The sequence below is a fragment of the Scardinius erythrophthalmus genome, assembly GCF_964197995.2.
Source record: "Scardinius erythrophthalmus genome assembly, chromosome: 17".
NCBI lineage: Eukaryota > Metazoa > Chordata > Actinopteri > Cypriniformes > Leuciscidae > Scardinius > Scardinius erythrophthalmus.
The window spans coordinates 11,271,406-11,289,344 of NC_138237.1; the positions used below are offsets into that span (position 1 = coordinate 11,271,406).

At 38.5% G+C, this 17,939-nt stretch overlaps 1 protein-coding gene across 2 annotated transcripts; it reads left to right on the top strand.

Moving 5' to 3' along the window:
• Nucleotides 1-2,702: 2,702 nt before the first annotated feature.
• alpk2 (alpha-kinase 2) lies at nt 2,703-17,598 on the top strand. Of its 2 annotated transcripts, XM_081390055.1 has the most exons (12): nt 2,703-2,751; nt 2,861-2,938; nt 3,808-5,995; nt 7,458-8,940; nt 9,684-9,837; nt 10,336-10,466; nt 11,470-11,508; nt 11,660-11,958; nt 12,047-12,135; nt 15,139-15,356; nt 15,476-15,524; nt 15,660-17,598. In XM_081390055.1, the coding sequence occupies exons 3-12, from the start codon at nt 3,839-3,841 to the stop codon at nt 15,859-15,861; spliced, it is 4,821 nt and encodes a 1,606-aa protein (XP_081246181.1). In that variant the 5' UTR covers nt 2,703-2,751; nt 2,861-2,938; nt 3,808-3,838; the 3' UTR covers nt 15,862-17,598. The 2 variants fall into 2 exon arrangements, with proteins under 2 accessions (XP_081246181.1, XP_081246180.1); XM_081390054.1 differs by having other exon boundaries at nt 2,719-2,938.
• The last annotated feature ends 341 nt before the right edge of the window (nt 17,599-17,939 follow it).

A 17,939-nucleotide genomic window follows, 5' to 3' on the forward strand; every position in this document is an offset into this window, starting at 1 on the left:
GAATACGACAGACAGTGGAATCATTGAACAAAGTTTGTAATATATTGATGCAAAACACTACAGTACAATCACAACATAGGGTTATTTGAATCAAAGCAAAAATAATTAGCTATGAAATAGAAAAGAAAAGACAGTACTGTAAAACATCAAATGCAGTGTTCCTCAACTTGCTTGCTTGTACTGTAAGAAACAAAAGAGTGATTATCTATACAGTGCAGTGCTGTCAATACTGTAAATAGTCTGAAAAGGTGGTACAGTATTTGGGACCATAGACTGATGAAGCATTATGATACAAATATTACAGTAGGCTACATCCATGGATATTGTAGTCTAATTGGTTCATGCTCAATTAGCGTGGAGCAAGGACCAATTAGACTACAATATCCATGGATCGTTATCTTGAAACTTTCATGATTTACTGTAAACATGGAAGATTGTTTGTCTGTTTCCATACAACTATGCATTAAGAGTAATGCAACAGTAACTTATCATTTTGAGCAGTTGTATCAATTGATAGTTAGATCATTGTAAGGAAATGAATAGACACTCTTTTGAAATGTAATGTGTGAATTGCCTTTTGAAATAGTAGTACTTTGATGTTAAGTTGTGTCATATTGAACAGGTGATTTTTGTTGAATGAACAAATGATCTAAGTTTTATGTGTATTGTATCCAAGCAATTGAGAAAAGGGTTAGAGTTTTGAAAAATGTGCATTTTGATCATTGGTTGTGAGTTTTGTGTCTAGAGTTGTGAAAAATGACATCAAGGTTCTGAAAATAGTAGCAAAGTGATTGTAAAAAACTGTAAAAATGACCCATCAATAAAAATATTAAATGCTGAACCCATTTTTGCACAACACCACATATCTATTTTTACAGAAAGATATGTTGTGATGTTTTGTGTAATGTAATGCCACTCCTCTGCTCGACTGTTTATGAGAGACGTCTGCATTTGTAGACATGTGTGTGTGTGTGTGTGTGTGTGTGTGTGTTTGTGTGTGTGTGTTTGTTTTAAGAGGTGTCCAAGTGAGGCTCAATGGGGAACCAAGGTCACACCACTTGACCTGTAAATGTGAGGTGTGTGTGTGTGTGTGTGTGTGTGTGTGTGTGTGTGTGTGTGTGTGTGTGTGTGTGTGTGTGTGTGTGTGTGTGTGTGTGTGTGTGTGTGTGTGTGTGTGTGTGTGTGTGTGTGTGTGTTTGTGTGTGTGTGTGTGTGTGTGTGTGTGTGTGTGTGTGTGTGTGTGTGTGTGTGTGTGTGTGTGTGGTCCAAATGATTGTGAATGGCGAGCAGCAAGAATTGCTTAGATTTCCAAATAATACTCAGACATTCTGCCACAAGGAAAAGTGTGTACGTCTGCTTAGACACTGACGTGGTGCTAAGCACTTTTTCACGTCAAAGACTGTTTTTGTGAAATATGATTGTTGACGTGGATTTTAGCGATCAAATCTGTGCGTACGCACATTTTATAAATGAGGCTCCCCATGTCTATGGAAAGTCCCCATAAAACATGGAAACCCAACGTTTGTGTGTGTGTGTATGTGTGCATTGTTCATGACCCTGTCTCAGGACACAGACTGGAGTCAAGGAGTTTTTTTTTGGTTTGCAGTTAGATACTGAAGGATTAAAGACTGTATGTCTTTATGTCCCACAGAGACCAATCGCATTATCGCAACACATTCTAAAGACTGAAACCTCAGCATGATTTTAACAGCCTGCAAAGCTTAAAGGTTTCTCGACCTGTGCCAACCCTAAGCTGGAGTATGTGGGATAAATTTGATGCATCCAGAGACACACTTGTAAATTGAGGGAGATATTAAACATGACAATGAATTTGGATTTTTTTTTTTATTGTCATTCCAAGTGAACCTCACTTTGAACCCCAATTCTGCACTACAGTACATTGCACTTCACATGGACTACATTTATAGTATTTATGGTGCTTTTGCATCAAACCTCTATTTATATAACGCTTTATGCAGATTGTTTCAAAGCAGCTTTACTGTGATAAACAGGAAAATAGTGATCAATGACGCAAACAGAATTCAATTTGGCTGTTAACCAATTCTTAAATAAAAAAGATAAGAAAAAAAAGCATGCAGCTTGTTGACAGCTTCTTGTATCAGTTCACGTAGGTGTTGAGACAGAGAGAGAAAGTTTCCATAACTGTGTGTTCCTCCTATCAAATGCACCTGTTGGAAAGGCCACCTCACATTACAGATGTGTGTGCTGGAGAGAGAGAGAGAGTTTGAATAGGAGGATAAGGTGATGGATATTAGGGCGTCCAAGGAAAGAACGAAGCACTTCTGAGAACTACGCAATCTTCTTCCTCTGCGTCAGAGCTCATAGAACAGATCCTCCCCGTGGAGCTTTAAACATTTCTAACATAGAATCCCTTTATCTGCGCCTGCAACACTGATGCAGGATAAAGACTCGGCCAGACGCCTCTGGGAGGCATTAAAATACCTTTCAATGTCAAATTCCCCTCCACTGTTCTGACAGTAATAATCTCATTCTGGCTCCACAGATGAAAACACATCGGAGATCTTCTTCATGATGTTTGTCAACTCTGATTATCGCAAGGCAGGTAAATATAGCAGTGAAGTGATAAATCGTCGGGCATGGCACATGTCTCTGCTATCAGGTAACCAACTTTGAACTAAGGGGGATGTTGACTAAAAATAAACCCTCTCCCCAAACCCCCAAGACCTTTCAGCTTTACGTGAACCTCATATTCTCCAGACCGACATCACTGTTGAGTATAATTGGCCATTTGGAATTATTATTACTTTTTTTAAAGGTAGTGGGATTTTGTCACTGGGATTTTCTCTGTTAGGACAAACAGTTTCTGTTGTGAATGCAGGGAACTCATGCCGAGAGCTGTCTGCTTTAAGAGTGAGATTTTCGGATGGTCTCTCATGACCGATGTGTCCTAATTAAGGTAATGGACTCTCAAAGGTTGTGAGGTTTTATGACTTTAACTTTTAATATCAAATAATTTTTGTATTTTTATTTATTTATTATAGTTAGTTACACTCATTTGTTTATAGTTATGTTTTCTGTCACAGTGCACTTTTCGTATTCTAACAAGATTTTTTTTTTGTCATGACTGTTTTGAATACGTACACAAAACTTTTTGTTGTTGTTGTAGTTTTGCATGCACATTAAATGAGTCAGATGTGTATATAAAATAATAATTGACCTTATTTATTTGTTTTGCGTTACTTCTTCATAAGTTATTTATGAAGTCTTGCATCTGATTGAAGTGCATGATGACAGTTTAAGAGTAGCTTTAGAAAATCATGCGAGTAGGAAAAACGGGGCTGAGTCATATTCATCTGATAGCTCTGACGTAGGAATCACGTATGGAAATTACGCACACATGGTTTGATACAAATCTAAATGGAAAATCATTTGACCAATCACTCAGTCATTTTCCAGTGTAGCCCAACACCATCGGGCAACAATACAGGTTGTTTGTAAAGGAAAAACCTAGCATTATATATATATAGAGAGATTGTTGCATGATTTTGCCCATGATGTATTATAAAACATACTGTGGTTGTACAATGGTGTATTGATAGTACAATGGTGTACAATGGTGTATTGAAAAACATATTTGTGTATTATAGTATTATTTATATACTATAATATACCTTATTTACCCAAATTTCCTAAAAAGAATACCATGTCTAAAAACCACAGTAGTGCTTTTTTGTTGAAACTTGCTTTTTTAAATGATCTCCAGCTCTCAATTTCTATGCGTCTAATTGCTTTCTTTTTCCTCTTTTTCCATTTCCTCTCTCGCAGTGACGTGTGCGCTGTGATCCAGAGAGAGGAGATGACAGCTGAGCAGGTTGACAATCTGCTGCTCTTGGGCACAGATGCTGTCAACTCTTCCCTCGCTTCAGTGCCCATAGAGCAAGATGAGCCGACCCATGCCCCGGGCAACCAGACGGATGACAGCTTCAGTCCCGTCCCTGATCAACAGCCGGATCCAGCTTTAGAAAGCTCAGGATTAATGCCAGTTCTGTGCCTGGGAAGGACCGTGGAGATCCATAGTCCAAACATTCACGGGGCAAGATACGATGAGAATGGTTTAGTCTTAACGCAGACTATGGATCAAACTACACTGATTGAAATGAAAATTAATCATCCAAATGATGATAAAAGCAATAATTGTGACTTCGATACTGGTGTTGTAATGGAGACTGACAATATTACGAACAGCATTAACAACCCTGACCTAATTAAACTCATGGACGTGGACAATATGATAGACAGAAATCAAAATAACAAACATAGTGATTTAAACACTATAGAGGATCCAAATGATACTCATGGGACTTTAATGAGTCTAGAAGTTCCATCATTAACAGAACACGACAGACAAGAGGAAATGGGCCCATACACTATTTTAAACCAATATTCCTCCTCTGAGAGTGTTGGACTTGAGGTTAGCCAAATGGCTAATGATGACGATCCCCTGGTAAATACTGTCTCTGATGTTATGAATATTGAGCAACGCCATGACCAACCATTCTCGATAGCAAACAATGATATTGATGTTACTTCCTCTGAATCGTTCATCCAGACCTGCCAGGATACACCTGAAGGTATTGATGTAGCAGTGGAAGGAGCAACTGCCTATAAAACTCACCCAGAGATGCATGCCATTGCAGAGGGCTTGACGTGTGGCGGCTTCACAACCTACCAGACGCCAAAGATGGACAATCCAATAACTGACGTCCCTATATGCTTGGGCGATTCGCACGAAGCAGACACTCTAAATATCTTAACACATGCCTCCACATTATTAGATGCTTTGGGGATGAACAACATCTTGGAAACAGCTGACATGCCTATCAATGACAGTGACGTCATTCAGACTGTAATTAAAGACTTGGCTTCCTCAAATGTTGGGTTTTGCACTGCCGTTTTAACCCATACGGTTCAGAATCGTCATCAGGTTTCAGAACATGATGTAACAGAATTGGAATCCAACAGAACTGATGATTCCATGCTTGATAGAATGATTGATGCAAAATTCTTATTGGAAGACAGTAGAGTGCAACCATTGGTGACTTGTAGCCATGAACCGAGTGCAACAATAGGTAATTCGGAGTCAACTTTCCCCAAATCCATACTTGAAACCCCACAGATTGGTGAAAAACATGAGAAGAATGTCTCACAAGTGGTCCTCTGCCCAACAACAGTCACAAATGGAGATTTAGGTAAACGTTCTGAGGAGATCGAGGGCGCTTGCTTAAAGTTCACAGGAAGAGAACGTGATGTTGAGGCTGGTAGTGAGTTGTGGCTGGACGCTTTCCAGTTCTTGGCAGGTGAAGAGGATGAGGGTGCTATTTTTGACAAGTGCTCTCCCAGCCCCCTTACGACCCATCCAGACAACACAAAAGCCGCGGACCACACCAGGAGAGAGAACATTTCAATTGACCACCATGCTGACGACTGGGAGCTGAGGTTTCCACCTGTTGAGAGGTGGTCGTCCTCAGACAGCTGGGCTAGCGCTCTTTCAGACTGGTTCCAGGCTGTTAACACCTATCCGGAAGACTCTTTCACCAGCGCTAACACTTCAAGCACTGGTTCTAAGCACAGTATGGCAATCCAGGACAACATTTTGGAGCAGAGGACAGGTCCACATAATGCAAACAACAATGGACAGACTGGTCTGTCCCTGAACCTCCTAGAACCAGAAGAACCAGGTCAAGCCTCAAGTAGAGGACAAGTCGAGTCTGATAACACTAATGGAACTTTTTTTAAACAAGGAGATAAAGACGGGCTTCCCTCTCATTTAGACGCAGACAGTCGGGACAATACAATGATGGAGACTTTGGTTAAGTCTGAATCCCTTAAACCAGATAATAATGCAGCCATGGATACGTTTAATGCATCAAAGTCATGTATGTCTTCTGCAAATGAATTCAGTGCCAAACTAAATGGAAGTCAGCACATCTCTGGAGAGCTTTGGAGTGGAAAGGTGAGATGACTAGCACATTTCAAATACAATTAGCGAAGGCAGATTTAGACTCTGGTGTTTTGACTGAATATTCTTTAGATCTTTTGCGATTTGCGTTGAGAGATTTATACTTCAGAGTTTTCAATTTCACCCAAAGGTTGGTTTTGGTTACCTGCACTGAAATAACCTCATACTGAGCTTAGGTATTTTAAAAGCTGAATCTGAATGTAACTACTATACGGTTTCAGAATTAAACAGAAATTGACCTTTGTACCCTTAGTTCAGTAATGGGATCATCACACATACACCATGTTACTGAATGATTTCTGTATTCGTATACCATGGAATTTACAAGCTACTGAACTTTAAAGAATACACTGTACATCTCCAAAAACATGCTATTACTTTCACATAAAAAAATGCCAATACCATGGTATTTTTTGTTTTACATTGTTTGGTTAGTGACCATTTCCATTATGTAAAAACTTCTACAGTGACAGTATGTGATCTGAAATAGCCGGTCACCTTTAACATTTCCTTAAATAGATCTTACATGTGTTGAATACTTTCATTATTTATTATGACACTCTGTGTGCAGGAAGAGCCCAGTCATTCCATACAGGAATTTCTCTTGATAATGTACACACTCTTTCTAGCTCTCATACACACACATACAAACACATTTACCTAACCTAATTTACTTAATCTAATTATAATAATTAGAGACTAAACCTAAAAAAAAATCCCTACATGTGAATATTTTCTTTTTTCTTTTTTTACTTTACTTTAATTTGACCTTTTTCTACCCAAAAGGAAGTTTTTGTGTTACTTACCTAACTTTTAGAGCCATTTTTGACAAATTCATCCCCATAGTATGGCTCAGACACACTCACTAATACTTAAACATTCACCGTCCCCGTCATTTATGACAGATAGCTGTGGCTGCTGAGGAAATGTGAGGTGCAGAGAAAAATACTGATAAACAAAAATGCAGACTAATTATAGAGAGTGGCAGATGATAATAGACCAGAAAGCAAAAAAGGAACTGGAGAGGCAGGGGGTTGAGGGGCACGAGCACAGCTGAGGGCCGAAATACGACCCCTGCTCGTAACTTCAGCGTCGTACTGTACGTCAGTCTCTCCAATCCCACAGACCCCTGAGCCAGTGGGAGAGCCGTGATTGGTTCACCTGTGTTACACAGTGGCTGTGATCACTATAATAGAGATGATCCCTACCATTGCCAACCGCATGTGGCTTTAGACTGCTGCATGAAAGCATAATGAGTTTTGCATTAGGCAGACCATCGCCTCAGTGAGGTATGTAAACAAATACAGACATGCAGTTAGGACGAGGATAGGCTTAAATTGTGACTTGTTAAATTATTCTAATTCTTCAATTCCTGTGTTGACTTTATTGTCTCCAGATAGGCCTTTATGTTTTCTCCAAGACATTTAATGGTTTTGTCCATGTTTTTGTGTTTCAGTCGGAGGGAAATACGCTGGTGGAGGTGACTGAAGACAAAGTTTCCGTACTCGGATTGGTCTTCGATGAGGAACGTCAAAGCAGCTTTTCTTCTCCGAAGATCTCAGCTTACACCAGCAACAAGAATTTAACTGGCTGTGTGAGTGGCGATGAGCGGCGTCACGGCTCCAATGTGAATCTGCACACATGTCCCTCTCAATCGGACATTCACTTGTCTTCTGAGGCGGGGCGTGCTGAAGGAAATGGATTGTTTGTGCATTCTAACTCTGAGGACTGTACCGTGAAGCCAAGAGAAGAGGAAAGAAATACAATACCAGAGTTTATTATGCCGTTTGCTCCACTCTGTACTGGAAAAAATTTCCTCAATCATAGATTATTGAGAGAGGACAGTCCACAAGCTGATCTAGATCTTCCTCCTAAAGGGATTATTAATGAGATACACATTAAGAGTGATAAAAAATCAGTCAGTAGTGACAGTTCTTCTGAAGACCGCTTTCATACATGCCCTGAGCAGTCTTCATCTTCATCCGTTGTAGATTCAGATGATCCTTCCATCAAGTATACGCTTTCTAAGTTACTTTTACTGACAGGAGAGCATTTTATGGTGTCTGAGAACAAACGTGTTGCATATGTTACTCTAGACTTGGAGGAACCCAGAAGTTTGAGTCCTTTTTCCTTGTCAAACTGTGAGGAACTACCTAAAACAGACACTATGCCTCAAAAGACCTCAGATGGCAAAACACGCACTAAACATAAGGAGAAACCAGCTGAGAAGCAGCAACATGGGATTCAAACATCAAAAAAGCAAGATCTTCAGTTTTCATCGCAGGTGAAAGACAAATTCAACTCAGAAGAAGCTGGTTGTAAAGATCATCCGGTCACTGTCATTGAAACCATCGTCGTCACAGAGAAGATCGTTCCTAAAACCCAAGGGAAGAAGAAAAAGAAGCATGCGCAACATGGGACGCCAAAACCTGAGAATGATACACCAACTAATATAGGGAGCAGGATCGCTCAGAAGAGCACAATTGGCAAGACAGAGAACCTTGAAGTGAAGGTGGCGTCAAATGGTCTGGAAAAATCAGCATCTCATCTTCCCACCAAAATGGACATTACTAACAAAGATAGCACTCAAAAAGTCATGACAGTGAGACCCAAAGTAGAACCCAGTGGGGCCAAGATGAACCCTGCCAGCATAAATGCCACTCAGAAAGCTGTCCCTATAAAACTCAAAGCAGACGCCAGTAACACAGCCAAGATGGAAAATAAGACGTGCACCTCAGATTCTCAGAGCACTTGTTTATCCAGAATGCTAAATGACGACATAAAACGCAGGCGAATTGCAGACGTGTCTGGAGCAGTCTCGATAAGGACAAGACCACAGCTGCCTGCAATTTTCCGCCAAGCAAGAAAAGATGGAGAAGATGTGCCTCGAAGAGCTTACAGTGATGCCGTCAAGCAGAAGATTCCAACACCCAAAGAAGGTTCTCCAAATGCATTCCTGTTCAACTTAGTTTTAAAAGTCAATCCAGTAGAACAGAGCTGAAGTCTACGACATTGGCACTCGGGGAGCAGGATTGGTCCTGCTCCATAAAGCCCAATGTCCTGCAGAGTCTAACTTCAACCTGCCCAAATCACACTTGTCTGGAAGTGTTCTAGTAATCCTGAAGACCTTGATTAGCTTGTTCAGGTGTGTTTGATTGGGACTGGAGCTAAACTCTGCAGAATAGTGTTAGGATTGGACACACTCTCATTAGAGCATTATTGCCCGGTTTCACAGACAGGGCTTAAGCTTAGTCCCAGACTAAAATTCATGTTTGAGCTGTTTTAACTAAAAGCAACTGTAAAAGCAAGTTTTTTTTTCTAAGGCACGTTTATGAAAAGCTACTTAAATGTCCTAATTGAACTAAGGCCTAATCCTGGCTTAATCTAAACCCTGTCTGTGAAACCAGGCCTTTGTATTGAATTTTTACCAGTTCCTGAGTCAGAAATGTCAGAACCCTGCTGGAAAAAAGTCTTTGCTGGTTTTAACTGGTTTAAGCTGATTTAGCTGGTCTCTAGTTAAGGTGGTTTTAGTTGGCCACCTTAGGGAGACTAGCTAATCACCTAAACTGGTTTAAGCTGTTTTTAGGGGTATGCATGGCAGCAGATTATGAAATATTGCACTAATAAGTGGCCATGTGAAAAATGGTTTATAAATGACATATTTGTATGTGTTTTGTTGTAGTTGTGGTTCCTCGTGTGGTCTCAGAGATCCAGGCTGACCCAGTCCCTACTGACCCCCAAAACATCTTACTTTGGTGCCAGTTCAGTCCCATCCCACCTGATGCCACCATTAAGTGGACTAAAGAGGGAACAGTGCTGTCAAACATAAACAAAGTGTAAGATAAACCCTCTTTACCCCTCAGTCCCCACTTTATCGACTGACTCTGGGTCCAAACATAATTAGTTAACTAAGATGACCACATTTCTGAAGAACATCGTCGTAACTTTTTTACCACTTGGTGACACTCTGTTCTTGTCTAAATCTGCTGTACATTTTGGCAGAGACCCGACTGAACATCAGAGCACTGGTGATTCAGCCATGAGTTGGAGTGAGAGAAAAATGAACCTTTTACATAACCATGTGATTCATTCCTACGAAATGCTGACTATGCCTCAGACACTCTCAAACAGGCCTCTGCTTTCCAGAATTGTCCTTCTGAGTTGTTTTGTAAGCTGTAACTGAAGTTATACTGTATATAATATGGATTCAGGGATGAACATCTGCGTTGACCACTGTATTTATTTAGTCTTTAGGGCCTTGATTAAATAATTGAAAATATTTGCCCAGATGTGTGAAGAATTACTGATTTACTAGGTTTTTCTTTTTTCTGCAGAGAGAAGGATGATGGCCGCTTCACACTGACAATCCTGAATGCTTGCAGTAAAGACCTAGGGCTGTACAAATGCAGTCTGAATGCCGCCAACGTTTCTGTCTCGACATTAGAGTACCATCTCACATCTGAGGGTAAGACATAGAGGGCTGCTTTCCCAGATTAATCTGATTAAAGAGGCTATAAATTAAGATTTGAATTTGCTAATGTACTCCATGACTAAGCAGAAATTTACAGCAGGATATTTAATTCGCACTCTGAAGCTTCAGCAGAAAGATTGATGTAATGTATTTTCCCACTTTCAAAATGACTTACTGAATTTGATACAACTTGACTGGTAATTTTGCACATTCTGCAAGTATGCATGTGTGTGGCTTGAATACAATTCAAACATACTACAATACTATTCAGTTTTTTTTTAAGAAAATAATGTTTATTCAGCTAGGATCCATTCAGTTGATCAAAAGTGACAGTAAAGACATTTATGATGTTAGAAAAGATTTCTATTTCAAATGAATGCTGTTCCTGAAAAAATGCATCCATTTCCACAAAAATGTTAAGCAGTACAACTGTATTTATTTGCTCGAAAATAACAGTAAAAACAGTAATTTTGTGTAATATTATTACAATTTAAAATAACTTTTTTCTAGTTCAATAAATTTTAAAATGTCATTTATTCCTGTGATGCAAAGCTGAATTTTCACCATTTTTTACTCCAGTCTTCAGTGTCACATGATCCTTGAGAAGTCCTTTTAATATGTTGATTTGCTGCTCAAGACACATTTCTTACTGTTATTAATGTTGAATATGATATATTTTTTCAGGATTCTTTAATGAAAACAATGTTCAAAAGCACAGCATTTGTTTAAAATATAATTTTTTACAAAACATGACCAATGTCTTTGTTACTTTTGGCCAATTTAATGTGTCTTTGCTTTAAATACAAATTTTACTGACCTCAAACTTTTGAAGCGTAATGTATATATTTCTTCATTTTAGTGTCAAATATGTACAATTTATTTCTGGGAAACCAATCCTCACATTGTAAATCTATAAACATGAGAAGACATGAGAATAAAATAATGCCAGATAGCTTATTGCACACATTGACTCAACTGTCTACATTTTTAATTGCAGTGCTTATGGAACTAGTCATTCCCAGTCATGATCAACCAGGTAAACAGACCTTAATTTCTGAGAATCTGCAGAGTAGCAAAACTATTATGAACATTTTATTTCATGGAAATCTCACAGATGTATGTTTTTAATGGCTTATGGATGTGATTGGTTAGTTATACAAAAGTTCTCCCCCTATTTAATCTCCCAGCTGAGCCCAGGGTTGTGAACGGGGACGAGGAGAACGTCCAGTGCAGCCAGCTTCTATTTAAGGAGGATTTTCTCTCAGATCAGTACTTTGGAGAGAATCAGTCCGCTAGCATTGTGACTGAGAAGATCCACTTCGGTGAAGGCATGCACCGCAAGGCTTTCAGAACCACTCTTAGAGAAGGCAATCTTCCACGATTTAACCCTGGCCATCCCTGCGTCCTGAAAGTCCACAACGGCATCAGCTATGGGACTAAAAATAATGAGGAACTTGTCCAGAAGAACTACAGCCTGGCTGTGGAGGTGAGAATGGATGTCTTCAGGGAGATGTTTAATTAAGAAGTTAACTTAAGGAAATTTGGGACTGATTTTCTTTTTCTGTATTAATCAGGAATGCCATGTGCAGAATACCGCAAGGGAATATATTAAAGCGTACAATAGTGTGGCCAAGTCTGCTGAATCATTTGGAGAGGTGCCAGAGTAAGTATATCAAAACTTTCCAACTGCCTCCTTACTGTCTACACAATATTGACATTACACACTTATGTTTGTAAAGTGAGGTTTAAAAAGTACTGGGAAACTTGTACGTACTTTACGTACAGTACGTGACTCAATTAAACGGAACACTCAATTAAAAGTTAAAGGTATCTAACCAAAATGTACCAAATGTTCGTATCCACATTTACTTAATTAAAAAGTAAACTTAATTAGCATTTGAATTTTGACAGTACTGAACTTAAGAATTAGGAAACATTTTCTAATTAAAGTAACGTCTACAGTATGTTCGAAAGTTTGGGTTGTTAAGATTTTTTTATATTTTTTAGAAAGAAATCTCTAATGCTCCCCAAGGCTGCATTTATTTAATCAAATATACAGTAAAAACAGTAATATTGTGAAATATTATTACAAATGTAAAAAAGTGTTTCCTATTTGAATAGAATATAAATGTATTCCTGTGGTGGCAAAGCTGAATTCAGCTGAAGTCTTCAGCTTCTTGTTATCAAAAAGTGGTGCTTATTAATATTTGTGTGGAAACCGTGACATTTTTTTTTCAGGGCTCTTTAATGAATAAAAAGTTCTATAGAACAACATTAACAGTTGTAATCGAAATTATTCAATCCCATTGCAAATCCGGTTAATTGGCAAAATGTACAGACTTTTAGCTGTTTGCATTAAACAAATCAAACAAAATTGAAATTGAAATAGCTCAACACCAAATGCTTCAGTTGGTTTCCCCAAATTCAACAGAAAATGCCACTTTTAATGACTTCTGCAGTCTTAAAATTATTCAACCCTTCTTGGCAAGCATCTTTAGTACTTAGTAGAACACCCTTTTGCTGTTATGACCTGCTGCAAACGAGATGTACAGTGCTATGCATAAGTTTAGACACCCATACTAAAGTTGACTAAAAAGAGGAATAAAAAATCATCTTTTGGAAATTGAACTTAATGCCTTAATTTAAAAAATTAGGAAAAATCCAACCTTTAAGGACACCAATTTTCTTTGTGAATGAATAATGTATCGTAAATAAATAAATATTCTTCCTTAAAATACAGGGTGCATAAGTTTGGACACCCTATGTTAAATTCCCATAGAGGCAGGCAGATTTTTATTTGTAAAGGCCAGTTACTTCATGGATCCAGGATACTATGCATCCTGATAAAGTTCCCTTGGCCTTTGGAATTAAAATAGCCCCACATCATCACATAGCCTTCACCATACCTAGAGATTGGCATAGTTTTATTTCAGTTAGCCTAATAGCTAGTTTGATTTGCATTGAGAGATGATCTTATGGAAAGTACTCCATGCCAATCTCTAGGTATGGTGAAGGCTATGTGATGATGTGGGGCTATTTTAATTCCAAAGGCCAAGGGAACTTTATCAGGATGCATAGTATCCTGGATCCATGAAGTAACTGGCCTTTAAAAATAAAAATCTGCCTGTCTCTATGGGTATTTAACATTGGGGTGTCCAAACTTATGCACCCTGTATTTTAAGGAAGAATATTTATTTATTTACGATACATTATTCATTCACAAAGAAAATTGGTGTCCTTAAAGGTTGGATTTTTCCTATTTTTTTAAATTAAGGCATTAAGTTCAATTTCCAAAAGATGATTTTTTATTCCTCTTTTTAGTCAACTTTAGCATGGGTGTCTAAACTTATGCATATCACTGTATAACCAGACACCAGCTTCTGGCAACGTTTCTGAGGAATCTTAGCCCATTCTTCAAAACAATGGCCTCCAGTTCAGTAATATTCTTGGGTTAGCGTGCTTCAAGTCAGGTGACTGGTGGCCACCGTAGAATCTTCCAGGACTTCTTCTGCAACCATGCCTTGGTGGAATTTGAGGTATGCTTGGGGATCATTGTCCTGTTGGAAGGTCCAATGATGCCCAAGCTTCAGCTTCCTCAATGACGGCATGCCGTTCTCTCCTAGGATTTCCTGATACTTCAGTGAATCCATCTTGCCTTCCACACGCTGCAGGTTTCCAGTGCCAGAGGATGCAAAGCAGCCCCAGAGCATCACCTAGCCACCACCATGCTTAACTGTAGGCAGAGTGTTCTTTTCAGCATATGCTTCATTCTTCTTCCTCCAGACATACCGCTGATCCATAGTGCCGAAAAGTTCTAGTTTTTTTTCATCGCTCCACATAACAGAATCCCAAAACTTTTGAGCAAATCGGAGCCGACTTTTCTTGTGACTTTTACTTGACTTTTACTGTGCAAGCTGAAACCTCAGTGCCTGTTGCCACCAAGTCTCGCTGCAGGTCTTTTGCAGTCACTCGAGGGTTCTTCTGAACCTGCCTTCTCAGAAATCTGGTTGCAGCCATTGATGGTTTCCTTTTTCTGCCCCTTCTAGGCAGTGTAACCACTTTTCCTTTAACTTTGAACTTGCGAACTATGCTTCCAATGGTGCCTCTAGGAGCATTTAGTGCTTTCGCCATCTTTTTGTATCCTGTTCCTTGTTTGTAAAGGGGGCGATGATATCTTCTCTTAACTTTTTGAACCATTCTTCTGACTTAGCCATACTGTATTTCTAATATGCAGTGACACTCATATATTTCATGTGTTCTAGCTCAAGCACACCTGGTGCAACTAATGAAGCCCTTGATTAGTTGCATCAGGTGTGCTTGAGAAAGATTTTGCAGATTTGTGCTGTTGTGAGGGATTCTATTCAGGGGGTTGAATAATTTTGAGACTGAAGAAGTCATTTTTTGTTTTGTTTTTCATTGCAAACTATTTTGCCAATAAACCTGATATAAAATTGATGTTGCATAATTTGATTACAACTGTATTTGAAATAAAATTGCAACATTGTTTTTTTACTGTCACTATTGATCAACTGAATTTAACCTTGCTAAATAGAAACTATTCATTAAAAAAAGATCTTTCTGACCCCAAACTTTTGAATGGTAGTGTACAATACGTATATTTACACAGAAAGAAAGTGAATTAATCAGCATTCATAAACATTCCCAGAATCATCCCTATTTATTTGGTGCACCGGCCGTCCAACGACATCCCTTACGCCACGCTGGAGGAGGAGCTACTGGGAGACTTCGTGAAGTACTCTGTGAAGGATGGGAAGGAGATCAACCTGATGCGCAGAGACTCTGAGGCGGGACAGAAATGCTGTGCCTTTCAGCACTGGGTCTACGCACAGACAGAGGGCAACCTGCTGGTCACCGATATGCAGGGTATTTCATGTACTTCAATTTTACCACGTGTTGCACATCATGACATGTATAGATGTAAGTTGTAGATGGAGTGAAGAAGAACATGTTTAAGATTCACAATTTTTCTCTTTCATGAACAGGTGTCGGTATGAAACTAACAGATGTTGGGATTGCCACCTGTAAAAAAGGGTAAGTTATAAATCAAATATCTAACAAATTTATAATAACAACAAATTATTTAAATATCCCTTTCTTATATTTAAGTAAAATTAAAAAAAAGTGTAGTTATTATGAAAGCAGTAATATTGATTTGTATTGGTGCAGCTATAAGGGATTCAGGGGAAACTGTGCCATGTCCTTCATTGATCAGTTCAAAGCTCTGCATCAGTGTAACAGCTACTGTGAGCTCCTGGGCCTGATGTCCCTCCAGCCCAAGCCGAAACGCACCGTTGGCCCCCCAAAGCCAAAGACACAACACGTGCCAAAGAAAAAAACTTTCGGCCCTGTTCTGAGTGGCAAATCCTGATTGGACAGAAGCCCTGAACATTTGCTTGTAGGATAAGTAGTGTTTGCAGGTTTTAGCAATGAAGTCTTGCTTAGGGACAATTGTGTTTCTGAGATGTTTCTTTAAATGTAAGATGACATTCATCTGTAAGGACATTAGGGAGGTTACTTCTTTCTTGAGAGTTCTTTGTGCTATTTTAAATAAGCTTATTGCTGATTCGTATTTATTTTTTTAAATGTTTTTTAAGGGGTGAGTGGATTGTGAAAGAATTGATGTAATATTTTTTGTTAAAATCTAAGACATAGGGTTTTCATCCTGATTTGCTCTGTTGAAAAGTTCATAATAGTGCCAGTGGTGCTGCCATCTTGTTTCTTTATTATTAGCCTACTGGCACTATTCTATAATAGACATGCTAGAATAATAATGTTATTATGAATGTTTGTTATGATAGTACAAAGCTTCACCCAAATATGAAAATTCTGTCATTAATTACTCACCCTCACGTCGTTCCAAATTCGTAAGACTTTTGTTCATCTTTATAACACAAATGAAGATATTTTAAATGAAATCTGAGAGATTTCTGTCCTTCCATTGACAGACTATGCAACTACCACTTTGAATCTCATTAGTTCTTGAGGAAGCTCAAACGCGCTGCGTAACACAAGAATGAATCTCATTGGCTCTTGCAGAAGCTCAAATGTGATGCGTAACACGAGAATGAATCTCATTGGTTCTTTCACGTCAAGCAAGCATTTTTGAACCACAACTGATGTGCGAGTTGATGAACGTTCATATGTGAATAAAAGCCTAAATTAAATCTGTTTAACTTGATCGTTTCTCTTCAAATTCGGACTAAACCGCTTAATTCATATGGATTCGTTTTACGATCTCTTTATGAACTTTTTTAATTTTGTCAAAGTGGTAGTTGCGTAGACTGTCAATGGAGGGACAGAAATCTCTCAGATTTCATCAAAATACCTTCATTTGTGGTTCGAAGATGAACGAAAGTCTAACGGGTTTGAAACGACATGAGTGTGAGTAAATGATGACAGAATTTTCATTTTTTGGGTGAACTATCTCTTTAAATAGATATTTACTTTATGAGTGAGATGAATGTACAACAAGGTAAAAATTGTTAATGTAACTGTAAATTTTAACATTGAAAATGAACAGCTTCCAACATTCAATTCTAGCAAAGTAAAATATTTCATTTGTCTTTACTGTTTAGTTTTACTTTAATGATCTGTGCTGTTTGTCTCTGGGAAGGTAGGATAAGGTGGTGAATATGATACTATGGAAAAGTTTGCACACTTGCCCTAGTAAACAGCTGTTGTAACTGTAAGAATGACAATCCTCCCACCTTCACGTTTCCATCATCCTTTGAAAGTCAAATGACTCATTGCCTCATTACTATATATAAACACACACGTTTGAAGCAACATATTTGTCCTGTTAATGAACCGCACAAATGAATCACCTGCAATTAAAAGCTGTGATGTTTGCTGCTTTATGCAAATCTAGATAGTCTTATATTTAAGTATTAGTAGTGAATATGGATTGAAGGTCATAGGTTATAAGATTGATTTGACTGAACCTCAATCCTGTTGTAATGGCTTTGAATGGCCTTTTCTGAATGATATAATGTATACTAATAAATATTGTTTTCCTTTCTTTTCTTTTTTTTGAGAATGGGCTTGATTTTAATCACAAATCATGTGTTACAAATAACATTTGACCCATTAAAACACTTCAAAACTTTCTAGATTTTATTGTCACGAAGATACCACATTAATACAGAATACAATGAAGGAAGCATTTTTATTATTTTTATTTTTAACTCATTATTAATAATCTAATAACAGCAACTGGGTCAGTAGGCTGACATGATCTGCACATCAACCTTACACACAAAGTCGTACGTATTATTCCCACAATAGAATCCCACAGCCTGTGACATCATCTGTTTCTCTTCGCTGCTGATTGGCTGAGAGGGTCGTGAGGTCTCACCGTGACTATTTAGTGTGATAATGGCGTTTGACGACAGAGGATACAAACACCATTGTCACACTCCACAGCTCAGGAGGACAACAAACAGACAG

Bases quoted from the DNA above. Each gene is read 5' to 3' on its own strand.
- alpk2 (XM_081390055.1), top strand. From the start codon at position 3,839: ATGACAGCTGAGCAGGTTGACAATCTGCTGCTCTTGGGCACAGATGCT. The intron at 5,996-7,457 runs GTGAGATGACTA...TTTGTGTTTCAG, and splicing joins GAGAGCTTTGGAGTGGAAAG to TCGGAGGGAAATACGCTGGT. The intron at 11,959-12,046 runs GTGAGAATGGAT...TGTATTAATCAG, and splicing joins ACTACAGCCTGGCTGTGGAG to GAATGCCATGTGCAGAATAC.